This window comes from Ictidomys tridecemlineatus, chromosome 3 (assembly GCF_052094955.1).
Source record: "Ictidomys tridecemlineatus isolate mIctTri1 chromosome 3, mIctTri1.hap1, whole genome shotgun sequence".
Lineage (NCBI taxonomy): Eukaryota > Metazoa > Chordata > Mammalia > Rodentia > Sciuridae > Ictidomys > Ictidomys tridecemlineatus.
The window spans coordinates 43,772,691-43,797,096 of record NC_135479.1 but is presented as its reverse complement, the minus strand read 5'-3'; the positions used below and the strand labels follow the sequence as shown (position 1 = coordinate 43,797,096).

Here is a 24,406-nt window from a genome sequence, read left to right as displayed (position 1 = left end):
AAGCTTTTTACAGATATACCCTTGATCAAGATCAAGGCCTTAAATACCTCACAGCCACGTCCCCTTGGAAATCTCTTAATTTTCATAATAAATGACTTACATGTATTTCAAAGTCCAGCTCAAAAGTCCTGTCATTGTGAAGTCTCCTCAATCCCAACTAGACTCTGAATTGAATTCCTCTTTACACTATAATGTTACACTCTCTTAACTCTACTCTTTATTAGTTCATTCAGGAAAATAACAAGTATTTAAGGTACGCCAGACACTGTGTTATGAGGTGGAATAAAAATAAATTAGTAAAGCTTACAAAGTTTTTTTCACATACATTATCTCATTTAATTCTTTTAAAAATGAAATGTCTCACAGATTGTCATACTTATTTGTTTACAATTTCGATAACCAAAAGGAGCTTGCAGGAGTAAAGACTAAGTCTGATTTGGGGCTGGGGATGTGGCTCAAGCGGTAGTGTGCTTGCCTGGCATGCATATGGCCCAGGTTTGATCCTCAGCACCACATACAAACAAAGATGTTGTGTCCGCCGAAAACTAAAAAAATAAATATTAAAATTCTCTCTCTCTCTTTATTAAAAAAAAAAAAAACTAAGTTTGATTCATCTTTGATTCCCCAGAGTTTAGCATAGTATCCAGCACACAGTAGACTGTAAATGCTTGATAAATGCATGAATAAATGAGGAACTGTCATTTCTTGCATTAATAAAATATCAAACAGGGTTAATACTGAAATAACCCTAATAAGTTTCCAGAGGAGGAAGAGAAAATTCTGGGGAGAGAAAATTCCTGTGACAGAGCACCTCCAAACCAAGTCTTATTGTTTAACAAAGCTATGTGCTAACTGAAGATTCTGTAGGAAAGTTCCTACTTAGGTCATTCTGCTTAGCCATCTATTTAAATATGACAGGCAACTGTACCACCTGAGACAAATGAAGCTATGTATGATATATAATCTTAAAACATCCCATAAGTGGAATGATAGCCTTTTTATTTGGGGGGGGGGTACATACTGGGAATTGAACCCAAGGGTTTCTTAACTACTGAGCCACATCCCCAGCCTTTTTATTTTGAGACAGGGTCTCAGTAAGTTGCTGAGGCTGGCCTCAAACTTGTGATCCTCCTGCCACAGCCTCCTGAGTCACTGGGTTTGTAGGTATGTGCCACCAGGCCTGGCAGAATGATAGATATTTGATAAAATAATCACATGCTACCACTTCTCATAAGCTACAAGTCCAATTCTCTTGACCCTTAGTATAGATGAGAGGTACATCAAGATATTTTCATATTTCAAAGTTTGTGGCTAATAATATTACATATGATTTCTGCCATATAATTCCCATTTTTCTACTTCAGAGCAATTGCTGCCTGAGGGTCACTTTACTTTCATTACCTTTTTTTTTTTTTTGTTCTGAGGATTAAACTTGGGACACTTAACCACTGAGCCACATTCCCAGCTCTTTTTTGAGATAGTGTCTCAGTAAGTTGCTTAGGGTCTTCCTAAATTGCAGAGGCTGGCCTTGAACTCATGATCCTCCTACCTCGGTCTCCCAAGTTACTGAGATTACAGATGTGCACCAACACACCCAGCTTTTAAATGATGTTTTCTCCTTGAGATTGTAACATTTCACAAAGAATATGTACTTGTATACACAAATCACTTTATAGTAATTACCAAGTAAATAACAATAAGCAGCAAAAATGAAGCTAAACGTAGAGCTGAAGTGTAAATACTGCTGTCCAAATGGGTGAGGCTCACACATTAGCCAAGCAACTTCATCCTCAATACCATCTCCACAGCATATAACTTACAAGTTTATATATCATGAATCATTAGGGTCCAAAAACAGTTAAGAAAATTAGTGTCAAATCCTTGAAGACAGGGAGTCTATCATATTATTCCATTCGGATGTTATATGTGATCATTACTTAATTAGAAATTGGATAATTTTAATCTACATAGAACTATACAAAAAAACTTTTGAGATAAAAATCACTGCTTATAAAGGTCACTTAAGTATGACCACAGTCGTCTTATTTTTCAAATGCAGTCATGGTCCATTGATACATAGAATTTCATTTCATGGTCCATAGAATTTCATTTCACTAAAACTATTCTAGCATCAAAAAATACTTCAAATTCCATTTAAGAAATGCATATTGAGAATATAAAAGGATTTCCAATCTCTTTCTCCTTTAGTATTTACTTTCCTCAATCTTACAACATTCATTATGTTCTGCTTATAAACAATGCCTCACAGTTTACACAGCCCTTGTACAATTATCATCACAGCAATCTCATGAAGCAGATATAATCAAAATCATCCTAAGGGGCAGTGCAGTACTGCAGAAGCAATACAATTAGAGTCCCTGGGCTTGAATTCCAACTTTTAAAGCTGTGTGACCTCAGGGACATCTGGCTAAAATTTTAAGAGAAACAAAAAGTAAAACCATCTTTAATGTTTTTAAAATGCCGACCTAAAATATTTCTGAAAACACAACTTTGAATCATGCAAATAACAAGGCTGGTAAACTTTAAAAATTCAAAATATCAAAAGTTTAAATATAGACTAACAAATAAGGTAATGAAAGACCCTAGCCCAGTTAGCCCAGTTACCTAAGGCCAAGATATGAAACCAAGATATCAGGCAGGCCATAAACAGGTTTCAGTAAAAATAAAGGTAAATCTCCACCTGGGATTGTGATAATTCTTTACTCATTCGTGGACTTATTTACACCACAGAGTACAATTAAAATACAAAGACAATTACCAGGTGTATTCTCAGATAATAATCCTATCTGTAACAATAATCCTATTGTTACACAAGGTAACAATTCTCAACTATAAAAGATTCTTTTTACTAGAATGATTCTTCATTAAAAAATTCCTTGCTTTTTTTGGGGGGTGGGGGTACCCAGGATTGAACTCAGGGGCACTCAACCACGGAGCCACATCCCCAGCCCTATTTTGTATTTTATTTAGAGACAGTGCCTCGATGCTGCTGAGGCTGGCTTTGAACTCTTGATCCTCCAGCTTCAGCCTCCCAAGTTGCTGAAGCCAGATTTAATGATGGGTAGTTAGTGTAGTTAGGAAAATGGGGTCTAATATCCAGTAAGGTAAAGAAAATGGAGGCCATTATCAAGAATGGAGTCTAAGAAAACAGAGCAGCACTTGGGGAAATTGAAATGTTAATGTCCCCAAGGCCTGGAACCCATCCTAAGGAACTATTAATGAAACAGCTCCCAGCAAACAGGGAGATGCTAATCAAACCACCCCAGGCCCTTCCTGCCCAGATTACTCCTTCAGCCCACCTATCTCCCACCTTTTGGCGTTCCAAGACCTCCCCCTTCCACAGATTCCGCCTTTCAGGTCCCCTTCTTCCTCCTGGGAGAAGTTTTTTCTGCTGTCTTTAATAAAGCCTTCCACTTTCCACTCTCCACTAGCCTCAGCATGCTTCTCTGGTGTTACACTTCAGCATTGGGGGGGGGGAGGCGGGGGGGGGGGGGGAGGGGGGGGACAAGGACTCGTTACTGGTAAACAGTGGTAACACTGCTGGGATTACAGGTATAAGCTACTGCGCCCAGTTCTACATTTTAAGAGTGCTTTTAGTTTATAAAATGACAGCACTAAAGCTGTTCACCCTTACAATTGTATAACACTGGGGGAGAAGCACCTACCATTTAATTTTAAAGATGAAGGAAAAAAGAAAAGAGAGTGGCCAGGTCACTTGCTCTCAGAGAGGTGAAAAACTAGTCTTTCAATTCTCAGTAACACTATGCCATACTGGTTCCTTAGTACAATGAAAACAAAATGTTAAAGAAGGGAAGGCAGTATGATGTGGGACAACTATGGAAATGGGTTAGAAAATGTGCATTTAGTAAGAGCTATAGCATTAAATAGTTATGAGACCTTGACCTACATCTTTCCTGAATCTTGTTTCCTCATTTATAAATAAGAGATGCTTTTATTATTATTTTATTGAACATATGAATTTAAATTTTTAAAAGGTATTTTATGGGGGATTATTTTGCAAAACAAAAAATTGGTTACATTGGTAATTTCACCTTTAGTCCTTAAAATCAAATTTTATATATATTTAGCATCTAGATCAATCCTTCTTGTTATAGTACGTATTCAATAAACACTTGGAACATTAGTGGATGAATGAAAAAGTGTTCTACAGTGGGGCATACATATATATCCATATGCATATTAAATCTAAATTAATATCTTCTGTTTATATCTGTTTATTAATACAACAAATAAATACTACGTATTTATAATATAATAGGAACTGGAGACCCAGGAATGCCAATAACTAGACTCATGCAGCTTACATTCAAGGAAGGTCAGGTGCTAAAAAAATTAAAAGAACAAATGATTACAGATTTTCTTTGGGGGATACAAAGTGCTTTGTTAAATAAAAGCAAGGCTGAAGTTTAAGAAGACTTTGGAATTTTTCAGAATGGATGTATGCACACGTGCCAATTATGAGGGCAAGTTATTACAGAGAAAGGACAGAATAGACAATTTTAATCAATTTTTTTTTGAGAGAGAGAGAGAGAGAATATTTAATATTGATTTTTCAGTTTTTGGTAGACACAACATCTTTATTTTATTTTTATGTAGTGCTGAGGATCGAACCCAGCGCCCTGCGCATGCCAGGCGAGCGCGTTACTGCTTGAGCCATATCCCCAGCCCCTCAACTTGAATTTATTGATCATAAATTTATAACTTAACTCCTCTCACTTTGCCTAGTAGTGTTTGACTGCAGTAGGGCAGGCACAGGAATTTAGGCTGTTGGATTATCCAGCAATCTTTCTATTAATATGATGAAAAGACAGAAGAAAAAAGGGAATTTATGAATTGATGAGTGTTACTTAAATGGTATGGTATATCAGGCTCAAATGTGATGACTCTCTGTGCCAATGGGATCTTGGCATGGTTAAAATGCAGATATCAAAGTGGTTGATCAAGAGTCTAATACCTGCACACTTTGCAAATCACCCTTTTGTCTACAAAGGATGTATCATAGTACCATTGTTGTTGTTTTTTTATAAATTTTCATTAATTCAAGAAAATCATCTAAATGTAATAAGATCTCACTGCCTATTTTTTAATAAATAACTTATACAAACTCAAAAAAAAAAAAAAAGTAAGAGAGGGCCTATTTCAAAAAAGAGTTAGAAGAGGACTGTTTGAGGAGATGACAAGTGAGTTTAGACCATAAAGATGAATAAATTATATGCAAAAATTAAGAGAGGAGTATTCTAAGAAGATTAAGTAGCATAAATGCAAATAGGCTAAAAAGGGAAAGGGTTTGATGTCTTGGAGAAAGGAACCAAAGAGTATGGCTGGTACCTAGTAGGCAAAAGGAGAGAGTGGCTGGATGAAGTAATGGAAAGAGGGCAATGAGGTTAGAGATTTAGGCAGCAGGTTGATATAGGGCCCTAAAGACCCATAAAAAATTCTTAATTCACTCATGGAAAAATGGAGGGAGGAAGGTAGTATTAAAGTAAAAGCTCATTTCAATAAACATTAGAAAAAGAGATTTTACTTAACCATACTATTTCAAAGTATAAAGCTTATAGTATAGAAGAGTAAAGTAAATTTAAATTGATGTAACCAATTGACTAATAACTACCCTGGAGCCCTGAACATGCCACATTCTCTTCTGGTAATAGATTTTCCAATCATCTAGCCACAAGGATGAATTTGTGACTTGGGTAAAACCAATTACAGTAAGTCACCTACTGGCCCAGGGATAAATCCAAGCAACTCAGTCCTACAGCTACAAAAAAACAAAAACAAAAACAAAACCCGAAATATTTAATTTAAAAATCTTGTCACAAAGAAAACCTCCAAGCTAGGATAAATTCACTGAAAAATTCTAATACACATTTAAGGAAGAAATAACAAGCCTGAATAAGCTCTTTCAGAAAATAATAAAAGGGACACTTCTTAAAACATTTAATGGGGCCAATATTATTCATATAATACAACCAAAGACATCTTAAGGACAGAAAACTACAGACATTTCTCACAATAATGCAGAAATCCCAAACAAAATAAATCCAGCAAAATAACAGAAAGGATAATAAATATATCATGATCAAGTGGGAGTTGTTTTAGGAATGCAAGATTGTTTTACTATTTAAAAATAATCAACATAATTCACAATATTACAGCAATAAAGAATAAGAACAATCTCTTCAATAAATGCAAAAAGAAAGACTCACAAAGATAAAGAAATTAATTCAGCCCCATTCATGATAAAATGTTTAGCAACAAAAGCATGGAAGTACTCTCCTCAAAAGCAATAACAACACCTAGCACACAAATCTTACTTTCTGAATACCATAAACCAAGTCTGCTTAGAGAAGTAGTTGATTCCAAGCCAGGCATGGTGGCACATGCCTATAATCCCGGCAACTCAGGAAGCTAAGGCAGAAGGATTCCAAGTTCAAAACCAGCTTCCACAATATAGCAAGACCCCCATCTCAAAATAAAAAGGACTGGGGATATAGCTCAGTGGTAAAGTGCCCAGTTGACTTCAGAGTTGAGGCAAGGAAAATTTAATATAGGCCATGAATATTTCATGATGCCAGAAAGTAAAAGAAGTACTCAAAGAAATGAGCAATGTTAAATGTCAGAAACTAACCTGAAGGAACTTCCAATGACAAAATATAGAACAATTCAAGCAACCAAGTAATTCTAGTGCTGGATTAAAACTCATAGTTCTTTGAGAATCTAACCTGATATAAATAATTAAATAAACAAAATAAATGGCAGAGAAGAGAGAGCTCTTCTTACAAAATTATAATTAATAAGTATAAAAAGGACCCATAGAAATAGAAAATCACCAATAAGCAAACACCACAGTTGTAAATGGGAATATAAGATTCATGAATGAATGTTAAAACTAGTGGGAAATATTTGAGGAGAAAGATCATTTGCGTAGTCTCCAAGTTTTGTCCATCTCTATTGACTCACCTATCTAGATGAGGTCTTCTTATGCTGACCAGGCTGGCCATAAACTCACTATCCTTTGGCCCTCAACCTCTTGAGTACCTGGGGTTATAGGGGTGCTCCACCATGCCCAGCTTCAAATCACCCTTTTAAAAGTAAACTACCACATTTTTAATTGTTTAATTTCTTTTTGAGGAAATAAAGATAGAAACACTAATGCAATCTAACTATTAGTTTCTACTGCTTAAATATGCTATCCCTTAATTACTCTGTACCACAAGAACATATTAGTATAGTTTTGAATACAATGCAAAATTCTTTTTACAGTGGTCTTTACCAAATGTTTATGACAAAGCTATTACTATAAACATACTCTAGGAGACAGTGCCCCCTTGTGCCAATCAATGATATTCATAAATTAAGGAAGAACAACCAATGATTAGTTCTAACACTAAAAGCATGGAATTCCTAAAGAAAGCCTTGATTGGCTGGGAGTGTAGTCATTGGTGGAGTACTTGCCTATGTTCAATAAATAAATAGATAGATAAAAGACCCTGATCTTTCTGTGTGTTGTTTTGGTTTGTTTTGTTCTGAGACAGGGTCACACTATATTGCTGGTCTGGTTTCAAACTTGGAGGCTGAAATGATCCTCCTGCCTTAAGTCAACTGAATAGCTGGAGTTATGGGTATGCACCACCATGCTTGGCTCTTCCCGTGTTTTGATTTTAACAGTTCATATTTAAAGTGGTGATCTTTAAAGACAAATGAATTGAACAATACCTAAATCTCATATAATATTTATGGCATTCAGTAGCAAATATCTTCATAACTTTTAGCACTATTACGATACAAGCTACTCAAGTACTTATAGGCTGAGTTCAGAGATAAGTATTTTTTTCTAATCCTTAAGTTCCACCACAAAATATAAACAGCAAAACAAAAAAGAGAAAACCTAATCTACTTCAGAGAAAAATAGATGACACAAAAACAGACTATGGTGACTTGCTTTAAAATAAGCATATAGTTCATCCAAGTTTTTGATATTTTCTTCTGATATCTTGGACAACAAAACTTTACTTTTAAATTTGATATATGGCCTAATTACCTTTTATAAAGCTTCTTCAATACGTGATAACAGACCATTAAAACATAATCATCATTTTTACTATAGGTTTATACAGTGTGTACACATATATAGATTATGTAGACACATAGAAACAATTTACTATGCACATGTGTGTACATTCATTTATTATAGACAAAAGTATTAAAGTACTAGACTTATTACATTAAGATAATAAAAAACATAACAAGTAACAAGTGAAGTAAAATATTCAACAGCACAGTATCTTCCTAATAATTGGAATGACCACAATTTCTTTTTTCCCCCTTTTTTTTGTGGTACTGGGAATTGAACTCAGGGCCTTGTGTATACCAGGCAAGCACTCTGCCACTGAGTAACAGCCCCAGTCCACAACTCCCATTTCTACTGAGCACTGTCATTAGGAAAATTAAATGAATTATCATCAACAAAGCACTTTCTCTGATAACATCATAAAATGTTTGTTGCATAAGTGAATTAATAAATATAAGAAATTATATATAAGTTACATTCAATAATACCTACTTCCTAAGGTGGTCATGTTCTTTCAGAAATAGTTCAGTTCTTCTGTTGTTTACTCCAGATCCACTTTTATATGACCTAGAACAATATAAAGAAAACTTAAGAACATTTTTGGAAAACACTATAAAAATCAGATTAAGTGACTGACCCTAGTGAGATCAAAAGTGAACAAACTGTGCCTCTTCATTGTTTTGAATAATTAAAACTTTTTTCATTTCCCTCTAAGAATGCTATTGTAAATATAAATGCTTCTCTAAGACCTAAGTGTTTACTATGCTTTTCATTAAAATAACCCAATATTCTTAGTCAAAAACAAAAAATGTTACTTTTCCTTTCTTTGTCTATAGCTTCAATTTCTCCAAGTGGATGTAAAACAATGGACTGATTAGAACATGGTATGTAGAGCGGAAAGCATTAAAACAGAAATTTTTCTTCAAAACAGTGTATACTGGGCTTGGAATATAACTCATATGGTAGAGTGCTTGCCTGGCATGCACAAGGCTCTGGGTTCAATACCCAGCACCACACAACAACAACAACAAAAAAAACAGTAGATGTCATCATCAACTAAGCCTAAGGACCAATGAAATGAAGTATTCAGTGAAGTGCCAAATTTGGTATACTTAAAGATTTCTAACTTAGTTAAATTTTACAAAAAATGTCTTATCATTAACACTCTCATTTTTCTGTGTTCCACTAAAAATAAATTATTGAATTTTTTAAAATTCAAGAAACTGCACAAATGTTGCTCTACGACAAAAGAGGGTCATGCTGCTAAAACAGAGGTACTGGCTGAGAGGCAGCACCACTGCAAAAACTGCAAAAAACTACAAAAGTCTCAGGTATTGTTATTATACCTCATCTCACTAATCATATTATGCCTTGTGTTACACTATTTTAAATAACGTACCTTATTCCCTTCTAGCACCTAGATTATAAACAGGGCCAAGCTGGTCTTTTCATTTCTACCATCTATTGTGGCTACACAATGTCTTACTCATAGTTGGTGCTCAGGAAACAGTTTAATGAATGGCTGCACATACTTTTATCATCATTTTTCAAAACTAAGTCATTATAGAGGGTTGCAGTCTAGTCACTCCTACAAAGTATAAAAGTGCTGTTTATACATTAAAGGCCACTCTCTACCGTGGTTCTCACTGTATTCCTCAAAATGCATATGTAAGTCAACTGTATAGAAACTAAACAAAGACCCAAGGGACAAAAATATTATGATTGTCACAGTAGTATAACAAAATAAGGGAGCTTTAGGAAAATGTTTCTTAGAGTACACATAACACATACCAATTTGTGATAAGTGTATATCATTGTTTATGAAACAGCATAAATTTACCACAATGAGACAACGATAGGTATCATTAGATGGTCCAAAATAGAAAAGTCTTCAGCTTCAATTAGATGGCCACAGACCTGGACTTGATGGTCAGTCAAGTTCATTTGTGAAAAGTTATTCGAGAATACCTAAGAAAAGCAGGCTGGGGGATGTGGCTCAATAGTAGAGCTTGTGAAGCATGAGCAAGGGCCTGGGTTCAATCCCCAGTACCACAAAAAAAAAAAAAAAAAGTATGAAATGCTAGAATATATCATCAAGGATGAGGTGAAGGAATGGAAGAAAAGAAAAAAATCTTTAAACTTATAGACTGAGATAAGCATAAAAATGTTTGAAGTCCTTAAATAATTTAATGTAAAATGATGAGTTTGTATTAAATCTGGAAAAAAACAAATATTTCAGAATTTCAGGGAAATAAAGGTTACATTAATAGCTACCTGAATATAAAATTGTTGGGATAAGGGAGAGGAGCAGGAGATAGATGTTCATCAAGGGCAACATGGAGAACTTCAGTTACGTTATTATTCTTAGGGTAGATATAAAAGGTCAGAGAAGATCTCATGAAGATGTCATGTAAGTTAGACTTTGAATAAAGACAGGAAATTCAAGGTTGGCAGGAGACAATGGTAAAACTAGGGAACCAGGAGATAAGACTGGCAAAGTAATCAGGACCAGAATATAGCAGTCTGTCTGTTCCAAAAATGTTGAAATGATAATTAGAAACCCTGAAATCTAAATCCTGACTGCAATTAACTACAGTTATATTCTAAATCTTCATAAGTACTCTACAAAATAATATAAAAGGTAACTTACTCAATATCTTTTCGTACTGATCCCATGAGATTCTCCCTTTCCCGTATTGCCATAAAGTTTGCTTTGGTTTTATGAAATTCATGTGTATAATCCTGCAATAAATCAACATCTAGTCTCAACATAAGTCATGTCATCATACTGTAAATTTCTAAACACTATTTTTCCATTCTATCTTTTAGTACCTTGTCTTATGAGGTATAATTATGAATAAAAATAAAATCCTAAGTAAAATGATTTCAAGTGGTTTAGGATAGAATTTTTGAGAGTTTTGTTTATTTATTTAAACTCAATAAACCTAGTAATAGGCTTATTTCTAAACTTCCTTTTTTCTTTTCTTTTCTTTCTTTCCTTTTTCTTTTTTGCAGTGCTGGGGATCACACCCAGGTCCTTCATCATGCTAGACAACACTTCACCATTGAGCTATACCCCTCAGCCCAAATCCTCTCCTTTTAATGCTCCCACTGAATTTTAATTCCAAAATAAATTAAATGAAGAACAAAAATCAAAAGAACTACAAGGAACAAAATAATCTTTAAAACATTTTATTTTTATACTACTGTAATTTTAAAAGGCATTAAAGAATATTATATTTTTAATTCAGAAAAGTACATAAATAAAATGAACCATCTCCCAGAAGGCCTCTATTGACTAATCTTTTAAAAACAAATAAAACACATGAATATGGGGAGAATAGTAAAAGAATAGGGTTTAAAAAAAAATCCTGTTCCACCATTCATAACCATTATCATCCCTTTCTTGTGTTTTCTTCCAAGAAACATGTTTCTACATATTCAATTTTGTCTGTTATTTCTTTCTCCCCCTCCACCCCCCAACATAGGGGATTGAACCTGCAGGCACTCACTGTGAAGCTATGTACCCAGCCCTTTTTAATCTTTTAAAAATTTAAACATGGGTGTGGTGCTGCATACCTGTAATTCTAGGGGCTCAGGAGGCTGAGGCAGGAGGATTGCAAGTTGAAAGCCAGCCTCAGCAGAAAGGCCCTAAGCAAATCGGTGAGACCCCGTCTCTAAATAAAATACACAAAAGGTTTGGGGATATGGCTCAGTGGTTAAGCACACATGGGTTCAATACTGATATCAAAATTAATTAATTAAATTATATTAATAAATTGAAACAGGGTCTTGCTAAGTTGCTGAGACTGGCCCTAACCTTGCACTCCCCTTGTCTTAGTCTCTCAAGTTGCTGGGATTACAGGTGTGCAACACTGTGCCTGGCTTGCATTCATATTTTGCTAAAGAAATCATACTATACATTCTGATGCACACTCTATTTTTTATAGATCATAAAACGTCAAGCAATCTTTCCATACCAGCAAATGGAAATCTACATTACTTTTTTCCTTTATTTTTACTTTTATTTCTGGTGGTGTACAAGACTGAATCCAGGGTTTCATGCATGATAAGCAGGTGTTTGGAAGATACATCCTAAATGTATCTACAACCTACATCACTCTTTTAATAGTTGCATAGAATATTAAGACTCATAATTTAATAAATTCACTACTGATAAACATTCTAGTTGTCTTCATTATTTTCTATTAAAAATGCTGCAATAGGGGCTAGGAATGTACTCAGTGTGGTAGGGTACTAACCTACCTGTATGTGAGGTGCTGGGTTCAATTGTCAGCACAATATATACAAACACACACACACAAAAACTGCAATAATCATTCCTGTACATATATTTTGTTGAATAGATGGGCAGACATATGATTGTAATCCCAGTTACTTGGGAGGCTGAAGCAGGAGAATGGCAAGTTCAAGTCTAGCCTGGGCAATTTATTGAGAGCCTGTCTCAAAATAAAATTAAAAAGAAAAAAAAAAAAAGCTGGGAATGAAGCTCAGTGGTAGAACACTTGCCTAGCATGTGCCAGATCCTGGGTTCAATACCTAGTACTGGGGGAAAAAAATTCTGATAGAGCTAAATTACCTACTAGAAAGACTGCACCAATTTACAGACCCACCAATGACTTATGAGTGCCTATTCTTCAACATGCTTGCCAATCATGGGTTACAAATATTTGAATATTTGTTAATCTGATAGATGAAAAAAAATCTCATTTTGATATGCATATTTTATTTGGGAATATGACCGAACATCTTGTGGTTTCAGCCTGTGTGTGTGTGTGTGTGTGTGTGTGTGTGTGTGTGTGTTGCCAAGGACTGAATTCAGGCCCAAGAGTATGCTAGGCTCTATCAGTGAGCTATACCCACAATCCTCAGCCACTCATTTAAGTGAGCAAATTTATATTCTTTGACTATTTTCCTAAGTTGTCATTTTTCTTTTTTGGGGTGCTAGGGGTTGAACCCAGGGGTGCTTAACTACTGAGCTACATCTCCATCCCTTTTTATTTTGAGACAGGGTCTTGCTAAGTTGCTTAGGGCCTCAATGAATTGTTGAAGCTGACCTAGAACTGAGGCTGCTGTCTCTGCCTCCCCAGCTGCTGGAATTACAAGGATGTACCAGCATGCTTGACTTAAGTTGTCTTTTTTCTATTTCTATTATTTCTCTTAGTATTAAGAAAATTAGTTATTTTCTACAGTTTCTGGGATTTGCCCTTACTTAGAAAACCCTCTACTGCTCCAAAATTTATAAATTTTAACCATGCTTTATTCTGAAATTTTATGGTTTCATTTTCTGTTTTACTTTCCTTTTGCATTGCTGGGGACTAAGCCAGTGCCTTGCACATGCTTATTTTTCTAAATATAATCCTTGGTCCATCTAGAATTTATTCTGGTTGTGAGGGCTGAGGTAGAAATTGAGGTGGTTATCTTCCAACCCCCAAACAGTCAATTGTTATAGTTCCATTTATTTTATAATTTCTTTGTCCTGATATAAAACACCCACTTTTATCAGAAGCTACATTTCCATGCATATATGGAACTCTATATATGAACTCTATTTTGTTCTATTAGTACATATGTTTTTTCTTCTAGAATCAAATTGTCTTAACTATTCTAACTTTTTAATAAGTTTTAATATCTGGTAAAATTAGCCACTGCTTATCTTTATTTTTAGAAGATAAACTTTATTGAGCTTTACTTTTCTTAGTTATTCTTGTATGTGTATGATTCCAAATGAACTTTTGGGTCATTATATCATGAAAAGAATGAAACAAACATGAAAAAACCCTGCTACTTCCATTGGGATGACATTCAATTTATAAGACGACTTAGAGGGAAATTTTCCCATCCAAAAGCAAAATAATTCTTTCTTCTGCTTACATTTTCTTCTATGTCCCTCAGTATACAAGTTATACATAAAGAATTTTACAGTTTCATCATTATATATACAGGTTTTTTTTGTGTGTGTTGTGTTCATTTTTTGGGGGGGGAGGAGGTGGTGGTGGTGCTGGGAATTGACTGCAGCCCCTTCCATTATATTTCTAATAGGTGACTCTATGTAGAAAAACTGCTTGGTTTTATATACTAATTTTATAGTCTACCATTTTTTTTTAAATCTACCATCTTACTGAATTAAATGTTTCTAACATTTTTCAGTTAATTTTCTTGGTTATAGAGACACATAATCTTATCCTATCACAAGAAAGAAATTTTGTCTCTTATTTTCTAATATTGATTTCAGATTTCTTTTTACTAATTGCCCACCCAAACTTCCAAAACAATACTACATATTTGTGGTGCACATAGGTATACTTGTTTTGTTTTTATCTACAGTGCTTTACCATTAACTCCAATGCTGATTTTTAATCTGAGAGTCACATTTCTGCATTAGGTGATCAATTTTTCTATTCCTATTGTTTTGTGTATGATGCTGGGGAGCAAACCCAAGGGCCTTATGTATGCTAAGCACACACTCTACCACTGAGCTACACTCTAGTTCTATTCTGGTTTTTAAAAAGAGTTTTTAAAATTAGAAATGGAAGCTAAATTTTATCAATATTTACAATGTTTGGCTGGATGTGGTGGTGAATGCCTCTAATTAATCCTAGGAATCTGGGAAAGAAACTGAATCAGGAAGACAGCAAGTTCAAGGCCAGCGTCAGAAACTTAACAAGACCTTATCTCAAAAGAAAAAATAAAAAAGGGCTGAGGATGCAGTTGAATAGTAGAGTGTCTATGGGGTCAATCCCCAGTACTGGAGGAGGGGGGAAAAAAAAGCCTTCTTTCAAGTACTACATTTTTAATACCCCCATATAAGTCTTTGTATTTATTTGCTTTTATTGAATACTTCTAGCATTTTCCCAACCAATACACTATTTATAGTAAATTACTCTCCCTTCCATATTATCTTGAAAGCCTGATAAAAGTGTAATCTAAATCACCATATTATTGTTGATGCATGAATATTGGCTATTTTCTGTTACAGCTAGCTGACAGGTCTTCTGGAAGTGTATGTATCAAGTGATAAGCATTCAACTTCATCAGGAAAAAGCAAGATATATTAAGTATTTCCCAAATTTTACACTACTGATCAAAAAAGAAAAAAAAACAATAAAAAATGAATTTCTATATAGTATATCATTTATCTTCTCAGAATAATTTTCTCTTTATTCTTTTAAAAACATATTATCTACCCTATTAAATGATTAAAAAACAAATCAAACAAAACTCTTGTGATAATGTAAAAAATTTCAAGCTCAATATATTACCTGTAATATGTCTCTATGTCGCTGTAACGTATGCATGAGTGCTGCATTCAAGGAGGGGACACCTGCACTGTTGGTATATTCTGCCATTTTATCATTTACCCCTGTAAGCTAAAAAGAAAAAATAAATTTAAAACAAAATTTAGAAAGCACTATATGCAGCGAAAAGCAAATTATTTCTATATATATATGTATGCCCTTTTGACTGATAGCAAAACAAAACCCATTCAGCATTTTCCGCCAAGTAATTCAGAGAGGCTAAAATAATACCCATTTTGGGGATGGCTGTCATCAAATTCAAGTGGCATGGGGAGGAACACATCTTAAATGAATGTTATGATTTCAATAAATACGTCTGCAACAATTTAACATAGTACCATACATAACAAGTACACAATTAATTAACAGAAAGTACTTACCCTTGCCAAAAGTTGTTCAATCTCAATTGCCATTGTCTCAAACATTCTGTCTTGGCTTGATCCATTTAAAAGGGGTGTTGTGTCAGAACTAAAGAAAAGTTCAATTAAAAGAATCCATTACTCAATTCTAGTCCTTTAAAACATACCTAATAAGGTAATTATTCTTTTTTATGGATTTTTTTAGCTTTATTTTATTTATTTATTTTTATTTGGTGCTGAGGATTGAACCCAGTGCCTCACATGTACAAGGCAAATGCTCTACTACTAAGCCACAATCCCTACCCAAGGTAATTATTCTTAAAGAGGTCAAGAACAGGGCTGGAGTTGTAGCTCAGTGGTACAGCGCTTACCTAGCACATGTGAGGCACTGGGTTTGATCCTCAGTACCACATAAAAGTAAATAAATAAAATAAAAGTATTGTGTCCATCTACAATTATAAATAATAATAATAAATATTTTAAAAAGAGGTCAAGCAGGGCTGGGGCTGTAGTTCAGTGGCAGAGCTTTTGCCTAGCATGTGTGAGGCATTGGGTTTAATCCTTAGCACCACGTAAAAAAAATAAATAAAATAAAAGCATTCTGTCCATCTACAACTATAAAAAAAAAAAAAGAGGTCAAGCATACTCCTGAAACATTCCCTCTATTTCTTTAAAGTTATGATATTTATAGTTTTCCTATAAAGATCACATATGTTCTACAATATTAAATTTGAAATAAAAATAGTAAAATATAAAATTTCCAAGCTTTAATAATCTACTCTTAATAATGGAAAGAAATTCCAAATGCTTGTTTACTGTCTCCCAAGTGGTAGAAATTAAGCTATGGCAGCATTCAATTAAAAATTTTTTTAAATATTTGCTTTTTTTTTTTTTTTTAGTTACAGGTGGACACAATATCTTTATTTTTATATTTTTATGTGGTGCTGAGGATCGAACCTAGTGCCTCACACATGCTAGGCAAGTACTCTACCTCTTGAGCCACAACCTCATCTCTCCAATTAAATTTTTAATTTGATTATGTGAAAGAAAACAGTAGAACTGTTGAATTTCTTATAAGAGAAATCATTGAAATGTATTATGCTATGAGGCTTGAGAAATAATCTTTTAAGTTTTTACCTTCCAAAATTATGGTTTCCTAGGCCTTACGTTCTCTCTCTCTTTTTTTCTTTTTTGTACTAGGGATTGAACCCAGGGGTACTTAATCACTGAGCCACATCCATAGTTCTTTTTATTTTTTATTTTGAGATAGGGTCTTGATAAGTTGCTTAGGGCCTCACGAAGTCACTAAGGCTGGCCTAGAACTTGAGATTCTCCTGCCTCAGCTTCCCAAACTGCTGGGATTACAAGGGTGTGCCCCATGCCCAGAGGTCTCTTATTTTCTTGACTCTTGCCAAGAAAAAATAAGATTGAGATTTAAATGATCCAGAATGAATAACTAGCTATTGAATAATCAGGAACTAGCTTTCAACCTATAGAATGCCATGTCTGGCATATTTATGCACTAATCCTCTACATTTCCACTGGTAACATGCAATCATTTAATTTTATTTTGCAAAAATGTATTCAACTATCTCTTTATATCTGAATAGTCAGTCAAAATCTAACTTTAAGTGAAATATATGTTTGAAAGGCTCAAAATCTAAAATTGCATGTCCTGAAAGTTTCTTTTGCCTCTTTTTGAAAAATCACTATCTTTCATTAGGTCCCCAATTTTTACCATATGGGCAGATTAATACAAACTGGAAATACTCTGGACATAGAAAATGCCCAGGCATTGACTATGCTCTCCAATCTTACTGAAGACTTTGTCCTACCTAACAGTGCTTGGGTATGGCAAATAAAACAGATTACATCATTATTTCAACATTCAAAAATTCCCTTAGGTACAGAAAATAGTTAATAAGCATTTTAATTTTAAGATGTTTAACTAGGTCTAAAGTTTTTATTACTTCTTGGCAAATTCTAATTTATTTGCCCTAAAACATGATATCAAAATATCTAATTTTTTTTTTTTTTGAGTTAGTACCAAGGATTGAACTCAGGGGCACTTGACCACTGAACTACATCCCAGCCTTTTTGTATTTTATTTAGAGACAGAGTCTCACTGAGTTGCCTAGCACCTTGATTTTTGCTGAGTCTGGTTTTGAACTCACAATCCTCTAGCCTCAGCCTCTGAAGCCACTGGGATTTACAGGACTTTAATTCTTTATAATGTGTCAGAGCCAAGCCAAGAGGTTTAATCTCCTAGGATGTGCTCAAGAAAAATGCTCTGTATACAATTAATATAGGTCCTCCCCTGTCAGATAAATAAAAAGGAATAATGGGCAAACAGAAAGTTAGGTTTAGGGAAGAAACTGCCTCTGGCTTATTCATATATATATATATCTTTGCCTATCTCCTGGACATGGTAGACGCTCATTAAATTGTTCATCGAATGAACGAATAACACCAATCTCTTGCTACTGGTTATTTCATATTCACTATTCTCAGGACTGTATTTGAGTCCAGGGAAATGGTCAAGAAAAATTCCACATTGCTGAGTTTAATTATTGTGACACATAGCATGTACATTAGATTTTGATGCTCACAACCTTAGGATTTTTATTTAAAGGGGCAGTTAGGCTAAAGTAATTCTACAAAGTTAGTTCCAATTTGTAGTAGAATTTCTTTGGGAATGTTTTGAGGATAATTTTTCCTTTAAAGGAGGTTAACAAAAGTATGATACTTAAGAAGAACAGAAAACACAGAAAAAGCATGGATATGGCAAATAAAACATACAGTATCTTTAAAAAAATTTTTTTTTTAGTTGTAGATGGACATAATACCTTTATTTTATTTATTTATTTATTTTTTAAATGTGTTGCTGAGGACTGAAACCAGTGCCTCCCATGTGCTAAGGAAGTGATCTGCCACTGAGCTACAACTCCATCCCCGAACAGTATCTTTAAACAAAGACGAGTTTTAAAATTGTACACTTGCTACTGGTTATTTCATATTCACTATTCTTAGGACTGTATTTGAGGCTTAAATTCCATAAAAATGTCTTCCAACCATATAATAAATTTACTTATAAAAAAGAACATTTCTGGGGCTGGGTCTGGGGCTCAGGGTAGCATACATGCCTGGCATGTGTGAGGCACTGGGTTCGATTCTCAGCATTGCATATAAATAAATAAAATAAAAGTCTATCAACAACTAAAAAAAAAATTTTAAAAAAAGAACATTTCTCATTCTCATTATTTGCTAAATGCAAAGAAGGTCAGCCCAGAGCAATGCACTGCAATGAAGTGCATGTGACATGCTACCAACTTATTTTGAGGTCCCAGAGTCAATTGCTACCTTTGCAATCTAGGTGCCCTTACTAAAAAGAAATAACACTCTTGCTACAACATTAACATGAGCCTTTAGTTGAAATGTGCATAATGTAGTAGGTGGGCTATTTTAGAGTGTAGTAGGCTCTAGAGATAGAAAGATATAGGTTCAAATTCAAGTTAGGTTTTTGTTGTATTTTTTTAACTGAAAAATATCCCACCTACCACCAATCTTTGAAAAAAGCATGAAAATAAGAGTAAATCAACAATAACTCTGCCACCAACTATTTCATTGCTAGGGTATATAGAAACATTCTACATTAAAAAAAGAAAAAAGAAAATACTCCCAGTATTTATATAAAGCTCTTAGAACAGTACTTAAAATATGATGAACACTCTTGTCAGCTATTAAAATTATTATAGGGGGCTGGGGTTGTGGCTTCGTGGTAGAGCTCGCCTAGCACGGGTGAGGCACTGGGTTCGATCCTAAGCACTAGATAAAAATAAATGACTAAAAATAAAGGCATTATGTCTACATACAACTAAAAAAATTTTTTAAATTATTATTAATTAACAAAAATTAGAGCTGGGTGCAGTGGTGCACGCCTATAATCCTCACGAGGCTGAGGCAGGAGGATTGAGAGTTCAACACCAGCCTCAACAATTGTGAGACACTAAACAACTCGGTGAAACCCTGTCTCTAAATAAAATACAAAATAGGGCTGGAGATGTGGCTCAGTGGTAGAGTGCCCCTGAGTTCATTCCCCCGTACAAAAACAAAAACAACAACAACAAAAATTTAGAAACAACGTCTATCTATTGAATGTTAAACCCTGATACAGTCATTCAGTGTAGTACTACACAGAGTAAATGAAAATACCAGTTAAATGTATCCAGTTGAATCTCAAAGTTAATGTTAAACAAAAAAGTTGCAAAATAATTATTGAGGTATATTATGAATATCCTAAGAATATAAATACACGTAATAAAAATACACATATGGTAAGATATACACACATACATATGAGAATGGGATGCCACCAGGGGCTTCAGATGAATCCTTTACGGTCATTTCTTAAAATGGGAGACAGATACATATGAGTCCTTTACATCATTCTTTACACCTTTCTAGGTGTCTTAGATATTTTCTAGTATTTTTGTGAAACAAGTAGATGACTTTAAGTGAGCATAAGATTCCAATAAAAGAATATACTTTCCGTAAGTTCAACATAGTAATATGCTAGTTTCTCAAAAGAGTACCAAAAACAAAAATAGCTTTGATGATTAATAGTGAGGATACACTATACTAGATTTACTACAAAAGTATAAACACCAGAAGAGCAGTATGTATAGTTTGCATTTGAGTATTTTCTCAGATCCTTTTAGCAATTAGAAAACAAAAGATACCATGTAGGCAAATTAGCCATATTTCTGTATACTGGTTGAGCTAGGAACTCCTCTTTCTTTCTCTCTTTTTTGGTGGTATTGGGGATGAAACCCAGGGCCAGGCACATGCTAGGCAAGCACTCTACTACAAGCTACATTCTCAGCCCCACAACTCTTATTTTTCATCTTGTTTGTTTGTTTTGTTTTTTTGTGGTGCCGGGGGCTGAAACCAGAGCCTAATACATGTTAGGTAAGTGCTCTGCCATTGAGCTACTTCTCCAGCCCTGGGACTCTTATTTTTGATACAGACTCATTCTTAAACTCTAGTAGTGTCCTCCTGAGACCATAACAAACTTTGCCTAAGGATCGCAAATAAATGGAAGTTTCAGGAATTAGAAAAAATTGTAATAAGTCACTAAAAAATAAAATAATTGTGGTAAAGAAAATAAAACATCAATAATTTGCCAATAAGCAGGTTATAAAAGTTATATATTTTAGTTTTTTTAAATTCTCTTAAAAACATTATATAGTTTAAGGCATAAGAGACAGAATCTGGTAGTACCTATACCTGTCGCGTCTTCCATCTCGTGTGCTGCTGTGACTGTAACTCGTACATAGTTTACTGAAGGAAACTAGTTTCAGGTCAAGTTCATTTTCCAGCTGTCGAGCCTGTTTCCTGAGATCTTTAACAAAATTATAAAAGCAAATAATTAGACACAAAGATTCTATCAGTAAGCATGAAAATCACAAGACTATTCTAAAGAAAGCAAACTATAAATAATGATCATATATTGATCTTTTCCAGTTCCTTCCCATAAAGAAAATTGTTAAGGAAACCAAAGACTTACCTAAGAAAGTAAATTAATCATTAATTTAAACTTCAGATGGGACAGAAAGGGAAGTAGCAGTGGGAGAGGCAAACATTCAGCTTTATTCCAAAGACAGCTAGATGACAAATGTTCTAAACATCCCTAACATTTCTACAGCAGTAACTAAAATTCTGTAATTCAGGGCTGGGGATGTAGCTTAGCAGCGGAGTGCTTGCCTAGCATGCACGAGGCCTTGAGTTTATTTCCCAACACAGCAATAAAATAAAATAGAAGAGACTACAAATCACAAAGAAAATGAATGTTTTATGATCAGGATCACATCAATTTACTAGCTAACTTTATATGAGAAAGAAGCCATTTTTGACAGGAATTAGCAAAATTTTTATGTTCCAAAGCTTTGTCAGGCTTATGAAATTCTTTTTTTAATAGTAAAATACTTAGCAATTGAACATAAAGAAAAATATTGTATTTAATAAAAATTGTAAATTGTCTTTTCATAAACTTACTCAAAAATTTAGGAGGTGAAACTAACCATGTGCTACTAACAAGGTCAAATATGAATATGATGGGAAAAAACACAAATTTTAAAAGCAGAAGCAAGCAAACAAGCAGAGAAATTGGTATAGTAGTTTAGCATTTAAGGGGCTGAGTGTGAGAAGCTACATCTGGAAATCCACACATCTGTATCTGAGTACTCTTCTCATGGTGAAGTACTCTTATTCATGAAGATTAAAATAAAATGATTGAAATATAGGAAATATGGTATAAGAATGACTCAGTGATAAGGAATACAAAACAGTATTTCAAATACTTTGCAACCAAAAGTAGGAAGCAGAGTAAGACGGTGGAACATATTTTCCCAGAGACAAAATCCCAGTTGGAATCTTGGCTGTCACTCCTTGGCACTAAGATTTATTTGCAAGCTACTTAATCTATAAATCTTTTTAAAAACTTCTATCTTCAGGATATTTTTATGCATTAGAAAAAGCAAAAGCTTAAAGCCATGGACCACAGTATTTTGTCAATAATGAGCTGTTATCATTATTATAGCATGGTGCTTCAAAAAAACACAGCCTGATGACTAGTATTAAAGAAACCAGGAAGCACTTGTACATAATTTAAAAATATTTTCTAGCTAGTACACACATTTCATATGGGCAATTCAAACTATAAGTATGCTCTTTTGTAATTTTAGTAATTGTCTTTTCTAACAGAAACATCAAGTAAAAGCACTTTGAAAATAAGTCAAGTATGTACAAACATAAAATTCATTTTCTTAGATCAACTTGCTGACGGTGACATTGCTATGGTTTCCAGAGGCTTCAATGGGTAGCAAGAGGCCGCAGCTCAAAAGGGTAAGAGGGATTTGGAAAGTAGTTTCTATGTTCTAGCAAGTAAAGAGGCAGTTGAAAGAAAAAGATGAGACTTCTTCCATCTTTGCTGTTCATCATGGTCCAGGAATGAATTTTATAGGACCTCATTTGATTGGACCATATATTCAGGAATTAAATAAATGCACTTGTCAATCACAGGAAGTTTTTTTAGTTTCTTTTTCTTTTTTTTCTGGAAGAGGTACAGCGAAGTACAACTCACAGTTTCTCCCAACTTCCTCTTTAACAAAACCAATCCTAGACTCCAGAACAGAAGGTAAAGTTACTTTCTGTCTTCAAACACCCAATCCTCGAAATCTCAGCCTGAACCTGCCACCTAGACCCAACAGGAGATATTCAGCTCAAAAGTCCCCGGATGGACCAGACTAAGTTCCTCCTTTTCTCTTTTCCCACTCAGTTTTCCAACAGTGACATCAACTCCAAGACGCTCACAACTCCAGTCTCCCTTGGCTCTGGATTTTCTAGCTGAACACTTGTCTTCACTCAAGAGTTTGAACCCAAAGCTCCGTGGTCCGAGCTTCACTACCCCTTGCCCATTGCTATCTGGCGACTCCGGCCCCTCTTTCTCTCCAACCCCGCTCTGTCCACTCGGCTCAACCCTAATTCCTGGTCTCGTTCACACGGTCGGGTCAGGCCAGCCCCCTCCCTCAGATCATTCGGTTTCCTCGGTCCCCAGGGCTCCCACTAGGCAATTCCTCTTCTCAGCTCGGCCGCTCCTAAAGCCTGGCTCTTTCTTCTGCTGCCTCTCCCAAGATCTAGCCTCAGTCAGCCATTCTGCCTCTAGCGGGACCCACCCGGAGGCCTCGCCCTCACCTTCCCAGTAATTGCTGGTTCCTGCCGCCATCTTTGTTGTCCAACGTCAGACGGGATAGGAGAGTAGAGGCGATGCGGGCCAGAGAGCCACCTCTGCCCCTTCTTCCGCCCTGAGCGCCAGGGCCGATGGGATACTCGAACATCCACAAACACTGCCACCTGGTGGGTCTATTTGTTATCTTACAGCTTTTGAGTAGCAAGTCGAAAACTTGGGCTTTTGAGCTCCAGGAATGCAGGTCGCCTCATGCTGGGACCCGTTTTGGCGCATCAAATCTTTATCATCTCCCTGATTTTGATTTATCCCTTCTCTCAACTGGTGCCTACACGACTGAGAGGAGAGTCATCCTCAGACAGAACTCCTTCACCTTCCCAGCCAGCCTCTTAGGAAGCCAGAGGTTCTGCCTCATCCTTCCTCTGCCTGTGCTCCATCGTCCAGTCTCTTCTGTGCCTTTTGCCACTGGCCACATTCCTCTATGTCTGGATAGTTGGAGTTCCAGCCTTCTTCCCTTTTGCAGCCAGCAAATCTAGAAAGTGTGTGCTGGTTCCATATGCTCTCGTTCTGACTTCTCAATCTGTTAAAATCATTGTCCAAACCCACCCTTTATAAATACAAAAATTATCACAGAACACTGGAGTTGATATTTTACCAGTTCTGGTGAAGTTGTAGTCATTTTACCTCTTGTGATGTCACTCTCATTTATAATTGTCTTTAATATTTCCTCTACCTGTGCAGTGAGAACCACGTCAGTCATTTTTGTCAAACATACAAAATCCGAAAGAAAAAAACTACTCTATTTGCCCATATTGTAGTCATTTCACACCTCCTTCCCTCCCTCCCTCCCTCCCTCCCTCCTTCCTTCCTT

The 24,406-nt window shown here is 35.2% G+C and overlaps 1 protein-coding gene across 4 annotated transcripts in view; it reads right to left on the bottom strand.

Moving 5' to 3' along the window:
• Positions 1–23,660, bottom strand: part of Gosr1 (golgi SNAP receptor complex member 1) — a 67,152-nt gene extending 43,492 nt beyond the window's left edge. For 3 of the 4 annotated variants that reach the window (XR_013436237.1, XM_005327870.5, XM_040269255.2), the window contains exons 1-6: positions 23,544–23,660; positions 21,072–21,192; positions 15,813–15,900; positions 15,397–15,504; positions 10,764–10,855; positions 8,606–8,680 (exon numbers count right to left, since the gene is read on the bottom strand). Coding sequence is in view for 3 of the 4 variants with exons in the window: in XM_005327870.5 (XP_005327927.1) it covers positions 8,606–8,680; positions 10,764–10,855; positions 15,397–15,504; positions 15,813–15,900; positions 21,072–21,192; positions 23,544–23,574 (515 nt within the window). In the remaining variant the exon portion in view is untranslated. The remainder of the gene's footprint in view (positions 1–8,605; positions 8,681–10,763; positions 10,856–15,396; positions 15,505–15,812; positions 15,901–21,071; positions 21,193–23,543) is intronic. The other variant, XM_005327871.5, reaches the window with a different exon arrangement.
• Positions 23,661–24,406: the final 746 nt, after the last annotated feature.